The sequence below is a fragment of the Coregonus lavaretus genome (assembly GCF_964263955.1).
Source record: "Coregonus lavaretus genome assembly, chromosome: 29".
Lineage (NCBI taxonomy): Eukaryota > Metazoa > Chordata > Actinopteri > Salmoniformes > Salmonidae > Coregonus > Coregonus lavaretus.
Genome location: NC_140016.1, coordinates 33,177,331 through 33,190,516, shown reverse-complemented (window position 1 = coordinate 33,190,516; position 13,186 = coordinate 33,177,331). Strand labels below are relative to the sequence as shown.

The window sequence follows — 13,186 nt, the reverse complement described above, 5'->3', positions numbered from 1 at the left end:
ACCTTCCTCATGATCATTGATGCCCCACGAGGTGAGATCTTGCATGGAGCCCCAGACCGAGGGTGATTGACCGTCATCTTGAACTTCTTCCATTTTCTAATAATTGCGCCAACAGTTGTTGCCTTCTCACCAAGCTGCTTGCCTATTGTCCTTTAGCCCATCCCAGCCTTGTGCAGGTCTACAATTTAACCCTGATGTCCTTACACAGCTCTCTGGTCTTGGCCATTGTGGAGAGGTTGGAGTCTGTTTGATTGAGTGTGTGGACAGGTGTCTTTTATACAGGTAACGAGTTCAAACAGGTGCAGTTAATACAGGTAATGAGTGGAGAACAGGAGGGCTTCTTAAAGAAAAACTAACAGGTCTGTGAGAGCCGGAAATCTTACTGGTTGGTAGGTGATCAAATACTTATGTCATGCAATAAAATGCAAATGAATTACTTAAAAATCATACAATGTGATTTTCTGGATTTTTGTTTTAGATTCCGTCTCTCACAGTTGAAGTGTACATATGATTAAAATTACAGACCTCTATATGCTTTGTAAGTAGGAAAACCTGCAAAATCAGCAGTGTATCAAATACTTGTTCTCCCCACTGTATACTGAGATCATGTTGCACTTAGATTTCACACAGGTGGACTTTATTTATCAAATTATGTGACTTCTGACGGTAATTGGTTGCACCAGATCTTATTTAGGGGCTTCATAACAAAGGGAGTGAATATATATGCACGCACAACTTTTCCGTTATTTATTTTTTAGAATTTTTTGAAACAAGTAATTTTTTTCATTACACTTCACCAATTTGGACTATTTTGTGTATGCCCATTACATTAAATCCAAATAAAAATCTATTTAAATTACAGGTTGTAATGCAACAAAATAGGAAAAACGCCAAGGGGGATGAATACATTTGCAAGGCACTGTATCTGTTTTACAGTTTTTAAATTAAAGCACTTTATACACCACCGGTCAAAGGTTTTAGAACACCTACTCATTCAAGGGTTTTTCTTTATTTTTACAATTTTCTGCATTGTAGAATAATAGTGAAGACATCAAAACTAAGAAATAACACACATGGAATCATGTAGTAACCAAAAAAGTGTTAAACAAATCAAAATATATTTTTAATGCTTTTCCAACAGTCTTGAAGGAGTTCCCACATATGCTGAGCACTTGTTGGCTGCTTTTCCTTCACACTGCGGTCTGACTCATCCCAAACCATTTCAATTTGGTTGAGGTCGGCGGATTGTGGAGGCCAGGTCATCTGATGCAGCACTCCATCAATCCTTCTTGGTAAAATAGCCCTTACACAGCCTGGAGGTGTGCTGGGTCATTGTCCTGTTGAAAAACAAATGATAGTCCCACTAAGCCCAAACCAGATAGGATGGCGTATCGCTGCAGAATGCTGTGGTAGCCATGCTGGTTAAGTGTGCCTTGAATTCTAAATAAATCACAGAAAGTGTCACCAGCAAAGCGCCCCCACACCATAACACCTCTTCCTCCATGCTTTATGTGGAGATCATCCGTTCACTCACACCGCGTCTCAAACAGACACGGCGGTTGGAACCCAAAATCTCCAATTTCGACTCCAGACCAAAGGAAACATTTTCACCGTTCTAATGTCCATTACTCGTGTTTCTTGGCCCAAGCAAGTCTCTTCTTCTTATTGGTGTCCTTTAGTAGTGTTTTCTTTGCAGCAATTTGACCATGAAGGCCTGATTCACACAGTCTCCTCTGAACAGTTGATGTTGAGATGTGTCTGCTACTTGAACTCTGTGAAGCATTTATTTGGGCTGCAATTTCTGAGGCTGGTAACTCTAATGAACTTATCCTCTGCAGCAGAGGTAACTCTGGGTCTTCCATTCCTGGGGCGGTCCTCATGAGAGCCAGTTTCATCATAGCGCTTGATAGTTTTTGCGACTGCACTTGAAGAAACTTTCAAAGTTCTTGACATTTTCAGGATTGACTGACCTTCATGTCTTAAAGTAATGATGGACTGTCATTTCTCTTTGCTTATTTGAGCTGTTCTTGCCATAGTATGGACTTGGTCTTTTACCAAATAGGGCTATCTTCTGTATACCCCCCCAACCATGTCACAACACAACTGATTGGCTCAAATGCATTAAGAAGGGAAGAAATTCCACAAATTAACTTTTAACAAGGCACACCTGTTAATTGAAATGCTTTCCAGGTGACTACATTATGAAGCTTGTTGAGAGAATGCCAAGAGTGTGCAAAGCTGTCATCAAGGCAAAGGGTGGCTATTTGAAGAATCTCAAATATATTTTGATTTGTTTAACACTTTTTTGGTTACTACATGATTCCATATGTGTTATTTCATAGTTTTGATGTCTTCATTGTTATTCTACAATGTAGAAAATAGTAAAGATAAAGAAAAACCCTTGAATGAGTAGGTGTCCTAAAGCCTTTGACCGGTAGTGTATATCTAGTACCCATATTTGAAGATGTCATAAGTATTTGGACAAATTCTCTCATAGTGTATATTTAGTAGTAAAACGTTTAGTATTTGGTCCTATATTCCTTGCACACAATGACTACATCAAGCTTGTGACTTTACAAACTTGTTGCATGATAAAGAAAATTGCTCCAGTCATTATTCACCATTCACTTCCTATTGGGCAAAACATAATCCCAAACACAACCAAAACAAGCTGCAAATGCATTCAACAAGTCACAAGCTTGATGTAGTCATTGCTTGCTAGGAACATGGGACCAAACACTTTTGACTACTTTAATACAGTATAAGTGAACTTTGAACAAATACTTATGACATCTTCAAATTGGGGGACTAGATATATAATAGATATATAAGTGCTTTCATTTCTAAATGGTAAAACAGATATGTATGAAAATATCCTCAAATAAAATATGACATTCTGTACTGTCGCCTCATATGAAACATTTGATCTCAAATCCAAAATGCAGGAGTTTCGGGCCAAATGTAAAATTGTAGCTTCACTGTCCAAATACATATGGAGGGGAGTCGAGTATATGTGGCATAGCACTCGGTAAGTGATATAGAAATTAATTCTATATACAGGTTAAAAGTAATGACTAAATGTTCCACCCTTAAATATAGTTGTGAAATGTTCTTGTTTTAAGTATGATTAGTACTTTCTTAGTAGTGACTAATTATTACACTCTGAAACTGTGTGAGATGTGTTAGAATCTACTACCTGGTAATGTGTGAGTGTAGGACCAGTAAAGATTATGACATTGTGCTACTATTTAGCAATGTGAGTAAGAGTTAGGCCAGACAACAAAGGTCAAGGAGAACTGTCTACAGGCAACTGAGAAACCAAGATAACTGAGGAATTTAGGGAGGAGAGAGACTATGATAAGAAAATGTATGTGTGTAAATGTGTATATGTGTGTGCATATGTGTGTGTATGCATGTGTGTGTGTGTGTGTGTATGCATGTGTGCGTGTATGTGTGTGTGTATGTGAACTGATGGTCAGGAGAGCAATTATAAAGTGGAAAACTACAGCCTGCCTACAGAGAGGAGGGATTTTTGTATGACGTATGAGTATAAAAGATGGACTCTGAAATTGTGATGGCAGAATTCTCAATGAATAAATATCTCTGACTATGCAGACCGGGACTCTGTCAGTTTCTTGATTTTGGGAGACGCACAGAGACACTGAAATAGTTTGTTAAATAATTCACATAACAGTGAGAGAACATGTGTGCTCGCTAGAGGGCTTGTTTTGACACATGCTGTGTTTCCACAGACAGCCCAATTCTGATATTTTTTCCACTAATTTGTCTTTTGACCAATCACATCACATCTTTTCACATCAGATCTTTTTCAAAGCTGATCTGATTGGTCAAAAGACCAATTAGTGAAAAAAAATATCAGAATTGGGCTGCCTGTGTAAATGTAGCCACATTCACCGATCACATTCACCGATACGAATCTGCATTGTGAGACGTGGCTTTGATCAGGTTCAAGTACTCTAATGAGAGACACATGCAAACACAGACACACACACTCTACGCCTACACACACTCTACGGATCTATCTCCCGACATGGATCGTTCTTTTTTCAAAATCCAGCTAGATCACAGATCATTCTGAAGTGGGAACTGTACCTCAAATGAATATGGAATATGTTCCTATACTGTAGAGTTGGAACACCCGCAGAGAATCATCAAGGGATTCTGACATACCAAATTGTCCCTAAATTAACATATTCAGCATGGGAAACCTGGGGAAATCAAACCCACAACCCTGGAGTTGAAAGCTCCATGCTACTACCAAGTGAGACATGTGAACCACTTTTACCTCTGTACATTTATATTGCACATTTGAGTTGACCCTTTTTAAGATTATGAATCAAATAAATGTGCAGGAGCAATTTTGAAAACTGGGACGAGACACTGTCTAAATGACCTGATACAGAACATCCACTGTAATAGACCAAGCACAGGGTCCGTATCCACAAAGCGTCTCAGAGTAGAAAATTGGTGGTAAGTGCTGAGAATAGAGACATTTTACTCCTACTCTGATGGGTAAAAATAAAAGCTATGCATGAAGCCTCTTTAGTCATAAGAGTCACACCTAGTCGACAGATATTTAGGACAGCTCACGAGCAGTTAGGAGTTACAAGCAGGTCTTGATAATAGAAATATGCAGAGTCAGTGGTTCCAGTGCCACATGCAATTGCTTTGGAGTTGTTCAAATAATGTAGACCTGCAGTACCAGTCAAAAGTTTGGACACACCTATTCATTCAAGGGTTTTTCTTTATTTTGACTATTTTCTACATTGTAGAATAATAGTGATACTGGTACTGTACATGCAACATTATCTCTTGTGCTTTTGACAATGATTTCACGAGGCCTATTTCACATGACATGACTAAATGCTTATAACCACTAGGCTAATAAGTAAATATGCTTTTCTTTAGATTATTTAATTACCTACATCATGTTATTTCAAGTTATCCATTTGGAGCGCAACATCACGTTGTTAAAAAATATGTCTAAATTGGACATGCCTTTAAATTGGGCAATTGAAGGCAAACTAGGGCTTTTGTTCACTTTGATTTTGTTCAATGAAAATGATAGACCTTTCAAATGTTGTATGCAACATTGTATGCAACATAATCGGCAAGTGACTTGATGCCTACTGTGCCAAAGCGATTTAGAGTTGTAAAACGGGAGTGACGAGTGTGTTGATATAATGGTGACATTGTCAAAATTCCACTTTTAACAACCATCAGAATTGTAAAAAATTAATTAAAAGTATGCATGCCAACATATCAGGCAATAATTAAGACATGGCAAAATTATCGTGTCAGGCAAAAAAATTACAGTATGGTAAAACATTTGATATACTGTAATTTTCGCCTGACACGATCACTTTGCCACTTTGTCACATTCACTGTGGTTGTCTAAAGCGTGCTACAGAGTTCACAGCTGGCGATGCCTCATCACGATTGGTTATTCCCCATCATTTGCAACAATGTCAATGAGCAACATCAGTATCTTTCCTTCGCGATACCTCAAAGTGTCGTGATTACCAGCTGAGATAAACTTTTATGATTACATTTTACTCCTGGCTCAGAGTTTGCCTGAACAGTGTCTTAACATTATCGTAAAACCTACTCTGAGCTGGGAGTTTTTTAGTCTTAAAAGGGATTCCTAGGACCTTTTCTGAGATGCTTGTGGATACGGGCCCAGGCTTCTGCTGCTGTGTCTCACAGCCTCACTTTGACCTGTATACAACACAGCCTAAACACAGCAGCCAAGATTGAAATTGAACTACGGGGGCGGTGTGTGTGTGTGTGTGTGTGTGTGTGTGAGACAGGAAGAACCCCAAAGGTGGATAATCTTATACTTTCTATTTTTTTCTTTCTTTGACAGTGATTCAGTAAGATAATAGAAGTAGCAGAGAGTAAAACCCTGCAGAGGGAGGCTGTGTGTGTGTGTGATGTGTGTGTGTATGTGTGTGTGTGTGGGGGGAGAGCGAGAGAGGGGAAAGGAGGGCAGGATTGTCCTCTGGAGAGACAACCAAAGGCAATCTTTGTGACTCAACCCTGTTGAATCCTTTGCGGGTGTCAATACATTTATTTACAGACTTAAAGGATTCCAGGGACAGACGCTGTGTATGTGTCTGTGTGTGTGCCCACGCCACAAATGGTATTTATGTGCCTAAGAGCCTGTATACTTGCTTGTGTTTGTATTCGTAACACACTTGAATTTAGCTACTTTTCCTTGGCTTTTTCTGATTAGCTTTGTACACACGAACAATTCTGTGGCTTTGTGAGGCTGGGAGCTGATTTAACCTTTCTCTGATCTGGCACTACCACTGCACTGCACCACACTATTCCCTCTTACCTTTCTCATAGGCTGGCATGCTGTCCTTCAGCAGGCAGCTCAGCTGGTGGCCGTTGAGGTGCAGGAAGCGTAGCTGGTCCCTGAGCGAGGCTTCCTCCACCACGGGCTGGAGGAAGTGGCCCACGCTGTTCTGGGAGATGGGCAGGCCCAGACCAAGGGCCAGGGTTGGGGTCAGGTCCACCTGCTCTACTGTTGGAGGCTTCTCCATCCCCACTGGTTATAAGGAGTAAAGAGAGGAGCTAGATTGAGGGGAGTATATCAGGACATAGAAACACAGTCTTGTATAACTGACCTTGTGGGGACACACAATTCAGTCCCATTCAAAATCATTTGAGAAGTTAAGTGAGAAGTTACCGGAGCAGAACATTTGAATCCCTAATCAACCCCTACCACGACATATTTTTATAATAATTATTGATTTAGTTTGTGTCGCACAACTTAAAATACAACAGCAATATATACAGTGCCTTGCAAAAGTATTCATCCCCCTTGGTGTTTTTCCTATTTTTTTTTGCATTACAACCTGTAATTTAAATGGATTTTTATCTGGATTTCATGTAATTGACATACACAAAATAGTCAAAATTGGTGAAGTGAAATGAAAAAAAATGTATAACGGAGAAGTGGTGCGTGCATATGTATTCACCCCCTTTGCTATGAAGCCCCTAAATAAGATTTGGTGCAACCAATTACCTTCAGAAGTCACATAATTAGTTAAATAAAGTCCACCTGTGTGCAATTAAGTGTCACATGATCTCAGTCAGAGCATATGAGCGGAGTGGAGCGGTGAGAATCTCAGCTCCTCGCTCACGGAGTTGTTCACCCCTCCGCTCCCCCCGCTCAAAGCCACATCAGGCCAGTCCGCTCATTATCGCTCAGCGCTCAACGCAGTTTGCATCGCGCTCCACTCAAATCGCCCCCGCTCACTCCAAAAAAGGAACGAAATCTGCATGTATTTCACTTTTAGCTTAAACCACAGCCTTACTTTATCTCCCCGAATTTGTTGCATACAGACTCATCTCGGATTATCCATTCTGTCTTGAAACGGGGATCTAACACTGACGCTAAATTGAGATGTTAATCAGTATAGTATATTCCATAGCGAATTGACACGTTGTTTGCCAATGTTTCTGCAAAAGCAGCGATGCCCATTGGAAGTGCAGCGTGAGTGTAATCGGTGAGCAGGGATTTGATTTCTGTGACAGCAGGGAGGATCATCCCCAGGTTCCCCAGCTGCTTCTGCATTTTGTCTGTGAGGTCTGCTAGTGGTGTCAGCACACGGACAAGGTGCGTCAGCTGCGGTACTTGATTCAGGGTGATGTTAGCAACATTAGACTTGAGTTTGTTTTGCCATAACGGGTCTTTTTGGAACAACTGGATGAACGACTGAATCATCCGCAGCTGGCTGCTCCATCGAATGGCGCAGGCATTTGTGGGGCGGACACCTAATTGGTCGGTTTCCTCTGTGCTCTTGCGTACACTTTTCACCAGGTGCCCGACTTTCACTAACAGCCTATTAATGTTGTCGTGCTCGTTAACGGCGTTTTTGATCGCCAGCTGAAGCATGTGAATGGGAATCTCAGATGTAAATTTGACAAAGTAAAGTACTGATTTATCATAGTTTCATAGTAAATTAAACAGATGGATTCTGGGTCAGGCTTGAGCATGCTTCAGACTCTTGGTGTAAGCGAGCGAAATTGGAGCGGGACATAGGGCGACGCTCCATCCTTTTAAAAATGCCGCTCTGCGCTCTGTTCAAAATCCATCCGCTCACGCTCCACGCTCGCTCCCGCTCCACTCCGCTCATATGCTCTGATCTCAGTATATACAGTTGAAGTCGGAGGTTTAAATACACCTTAGCCAAATACATTTAAACTCAGTTTTTCACAATTCCTGACATTTAATCCTAGTAAAGATTCCCTGTCTTAGGTCAGTTAGGATCACCACTTTATTTTAAGAATGTGAAATGTCAGAATAATAGTAGAGAGAATGATTTATTTCAGCTTTTATTTCTTTCATCACATTCCCAGTGGGTCAGAAGTTTACATACACTCAATTAGTATTTGGTAGCATTGCCTTTAAATTGTTTAACTTGGGTCAAACATTTTGAGTAGCCTTCCACAAGCTTCCCACAACAAGTTAGGTGGATTTTGGCCCATTCCTCCTGACAGAGCTGGTGTAACTGAGTCAGGTTTGTAGGCCTCCTTGATCACACACGCTTTTTCAGTTCTGCCCACAAATTTTCTATAGGATTGAGGTCAGGGCTTTGTGATGGCCACTCCAATACCTTGACTTTGTTGTCCTTAAGCCATTTTGCCACAACTTTGGAAGTATGCTTGGGGTCATTGTCCATTTGGAAGACCCATTTGCGACCGAGCTTTAACTTCATGACTGACGTCTTGAGATGTTGCTTCAATATATCCACATAATTTTCCTTCCTCATGATGCCATCTATTTTGTGAAGTGCACCAGTCCCTCCTGCAGCAAATCCTCTCCACAGCATGATGCTGCCACCCCCGTGCTTCACAGTTGGGATGATGTTCTTCGGCTTGCAAGCAGCCCCCTTTTTACTCCAAACATAACGATGGTCATTATGGCCAAACAGTTCTATTTTTGTTTCATCAGACCAGAGGACATTTCTCCAAAAAGCATGACCTTTGTCCCCATGTGCAGTTGCAAACCATAGTCTGGCTTTTTCATGGCGGTTTTGGAGAAGTGGCTTCTTCCTTGCTGAGCGGCCTTTCAGGTTATGTCTATATAGGACTTGTTTTACTGTGGTTATAGATACTTTTGCACCTGTGTCCTCCAGCATCTTCACAAGGTCCTTTGCTGTTGTTCTGGGATTGATTTGCACTTTCCGCACCAAAGTATGTTCTTCTCTAGGAGACAGAACATGTCTCTTTCCTGAGCGGTATGATGGCTGCGTGGTCCCATGGTGTTTATACCTGTGTTCAATTGTTTGTACAGAAGAACGTCCTCAGGCGTTTGGAAATTGCTCCCAAGGATGAATCAGACTTGTGGAGGTCTACAATTTTTTTTCTGAGGTCTTGGCTGATTTATTTTGATTTTCCCATGATGTCAAGCAAAGAGGTACTGCGTTTGAAGGTAGGCCTTGAAATACATCCACATCTACACCTCCAATTGACTCAAATGATGTCAATTAGCCTATCAGAAGCTTCTAAAGCCATGACATCATATTCTGGAATTTTCCAAACTGTTTAAAGGCACAGTCAACTTAGTGTATGTAAACTTCTGACCCACTGGAATTGTGATAAAGTGAATTATAAGTGAAATAATCTGTCTGTAAACAATTGTTGGAAAAATTGCACAAAGTAGATGTCCTAACCGACTTGCCAAAACTATAGTTTGTTAACAAGAAATTTGTGGAGTGGTTGAAAAATGAGTTTTAATGACTCCAACCTAAGTGTATGTAAACTTCCGACTTGAACTGTATATACACCTGTTCTGAAAGGCCCCAGAGTCTGCAACACCACTAAACAAGGGGCACCACCAAGCAAGCGGCACCATGAAGACCAAGGAGCTCTCCAAACAGGTCAGAGACAAAGTTGTATCCAGGCTCTGTCGTAGCCGGCCACGACCGGGAGACCCATGGGGCGGCGCACAATTGGCCCAGCGTCGTCCAGGGTAGGGGAGGGAATGGCCGGCAGGGATGTAGAGCATGGCATTTGCAACGCCAGGGTTTTGGGTTCAATTCCCACAAGGGGCCAGTATGAAAAATAAAAAGATAATGTAAGTCGCTCTGGATAAGAGCGTCTGCTAAATGACTAAAATGTAAAATGTAAATGTAAGTACAGATCAGGGTTTGGTTATAAAAAAATATCAAAAACTTTGAACATCCCACGGATCACCATTAAATCCATAATAAAACATTTGAAAGAATATGGCACAACAACAACAAACCTGCCAAGAGAGGGCCGCCCACCAAAACACATGGACCAGGCAAGGAGGGCATTAATCAGAGAGGCAACAAAGAGACCAAAGATAACCCTGAAGAAGCTGCAAAGCTCCACAGCGGAGATTGGAGTCTCTGTCCATAGGACCACTTTAAGCCGTACACTCCACAGAGCTGGACTTTACGGAAGAGTAGGCAGAAAAAGCCATTGCTTCAAGAAAAAAATAAGCAAACACGTTTGGTGTTCGCCAAAAGGCATGTGGGAGACTCCCCAAACATATGGAAGAAGGTACTCTGGTCAGATTAGACTAAAATTGAGCTTTTTGGCCATCATGGAAATGACTATGTCTGGCGCAAACCCAACACCTCTCATCACACCGAGAACACCATCCCAACAGTGAAGCATGGTGGTGGCAGCATCTAACTGTGGGGATTTTTTTCATCGGCAGGGACTGGGAAACTGGTCAGAATTGAAGGAATGATGGATGGCGCTAAATACAGGGAAATTCTTGAGGGAAACCCGTTTCACTCTTCCAGAGATTTGAGACTTGGACGGAGGTTCACCTTCCAGCAGGACAATGACCCTAAGCATACTGCTAAAGCAACACTCGAGGGGTTTAAGGGGAAACATTTAAATGTCTTGGAATGGCCTAGTCAAAGCCCAGACCTCAATCCAATTGAGAATCTGTGGTATGACTTAAAGATTGCTGTACACCAGCGGAACCCATCCAACTTGAAGGAGCTGGAGCAGTTTTGCCTTGAAGAATAGGCAAAAATCCCAGTGGCTAGATGTGCCAAGCTTATAGAGACATACCCCAAGAGACTTGCAGCTGTAATTGCTGCAAAAGGTGGCTCTACAAAGTATTGACTTTGGGGGGGGGGGGTGAATAGTTATGCACGCTAAAGTTATGTTTTTCTGTGTTATTTCTTGTTTGTTTCACAAAAAAAAATATTTTGCATCTTCAAAGTGGTAGGCATGTTGTGTAAATCAAATAATACAAAACCCCCAAAAATGTTGTAAGGCAACAAAATAGGAAAAATGCCAAGGGGGATGAATACTTTCGCAAGACACTGTATATTTTATTAATGCTGTGTCCAGTTTTTAGGTTTGATAAAAACTCAAACTTAATCCTGACAGTTGAGTTGACAGGTCAATCCAAAACATGATTTCTGCTGTTCTGTTCATGTCTCAGAGGTCCTACAGTACAAGCTACTGTATGAGCCTGTCCATCATTTCTCAGGAAAATCTGATCCGCCTGAAATAAACCCATGTAGATGAGGAGTGGCGAGATGTTAACGAGCTCCTCTTCACACAGTGTCAAGACGTCACCGCTTCTCACAGTGTGAGAGCTCAGCTGAGAGATGGCTGTGTGTGTGTATGCGAAATATGTCATAGTTTCTCAGTCAGAGCTTAGCTGAGAGACGGCTGTGTGTGTGTGTGTGAGAGTGTGAGAGTGTGAGAGTGTGAGAGAGAGAGAGAGAGAGAGAGAGAGAGAGAGAGAGAGAGAGAGAGAGAGAGAGAGAGAGAGAGAGAGAGAGAGAGAGAGAGAGAGAGAGAGAGAGAGAGAGAGAGAGAGAGAGAGAGAGAGAGAGAGAGAGAGAGAGAGAGAGAGAGAGAGAGAGAGAGAGAGAGAGAGAGAGAGAGAGAGAGAGAGAGAGAGAGTTTTTATATTTATATAACCAGGCGTGTACATGTGTGTATGTGGCACAGTCACTCTGGAGTAGGCCCCTACTTATCATAAGCGATGTTAATCCTCACTTAGGACAATACAGTGGGGGAAAAAAGTATTTAGTCAGCCACCAATTGTGCAAGTTCTCCCACTTAAAAAGATGAGAGAGGCCTGTAATTTTCATCATAGGTACACGTCAACTATGACAGAGAAATTGAGGGGGAAAAAATCCTGAAAATCACATTGTAGGATTTTTTATGAATTTATTTGCAAATTATGGTGGAAAATAAGTATTTGGTCACCTACAAACAAGCAAGATTTCTGTCTCTCACAGACCTGTAACAACTTCTTTAAGAGGCTCCTCTGTCCTCCACTCGTTACCTGTATTAATGGCACCTGTTTGAACTTGTTATCAGTATAAAAGACACCTGTCCACAACCTCAAACAGTCACACTCCAAACTCCACTATGGCCAAGACCAAAGAGCTGTCAAAGGACACCAGAAACAAAATTGTAGACCTGCACCAGGCTGGGAAGACTGAATCTGCAATAGGTAAGCAGCTTGGTTTGAAGAAATCAACTGTGGGAGCAATTATTAGGAAATGGAAGACATACAAGACCACTGATAATCTCCCTCGATCTGGGGCTCCACGCAAGATCTCACCCGGTGGGGTCAAAATGATCACAAGCAAAAATCCCAGAACCACACGGGGGGACCTAGTGAATGACCTGCAGAGAGCTGGGACCAAAGTAACAAAGCCTACCATCAGTAACACACTACGCCGCCAGGGACTCAAATCCTGCAGTGCCAGACGTGTCCCCCTGCTTAAGCCAGTACATGTCCAGGCCCGTCTGAAGTTTGCTAGAGTGCATTTGGATGATCCAGAAGAGGATTGGGAGAATGTCATATGGTCAGATGAAACCAAAATATAACTTTTTGGTAAAAACTCAACTCGTCGTGTTTGGAGGACAAAGAATGCTGAGTTGCATCCAAAGAACACCATACCTACTGTGAAGCATGGGGGTGGAAACATCATGCTTTGGGGCTGTTTTTCTGCAAAGGGACCAGGACGACTGATCCGTGTAAAGGAAAGAATGAATGGGGCCATGTATCGTGAGATTTTGAGTGAAAACCTCCTTCCATCAGCAAGGGCATTGAAGATGAAACGTGGCTGGGTCTTTCAGCATGACAATGATCCCAAACACACCGCCCGGGCAACGAAGGAGTGGCTTCGTAAGAAGC

At 41.8% G+C, this 13,186-nt stretch overlaps 1 protein-coding gene across 1 annotated transcript in view; it reads right to left on the bottom strand.

Moving 5' to 3' along the window:
* The window catches only part of LOC311105078 (GPI ethanolamine phosphate transferase 2-like), a gene marked incomplete at its 3' end in the record, with an annotated part of 137,947 nt that overhangs the window by 66,993 nt on the left and 57,768 nt on the right, over positions 1-13,186 (bottom strand). The window contains exon 6 of the mRNA XM_084147074.1: positions 6,362-6,574. Within this exon, the coding sequence (XP_084003200.1) occupies positions 6,362-6,574 (213 nt within the window). The remainder of the gene's footprint in view (positions 1-6,361; positions 6,575-13,186) is intronic.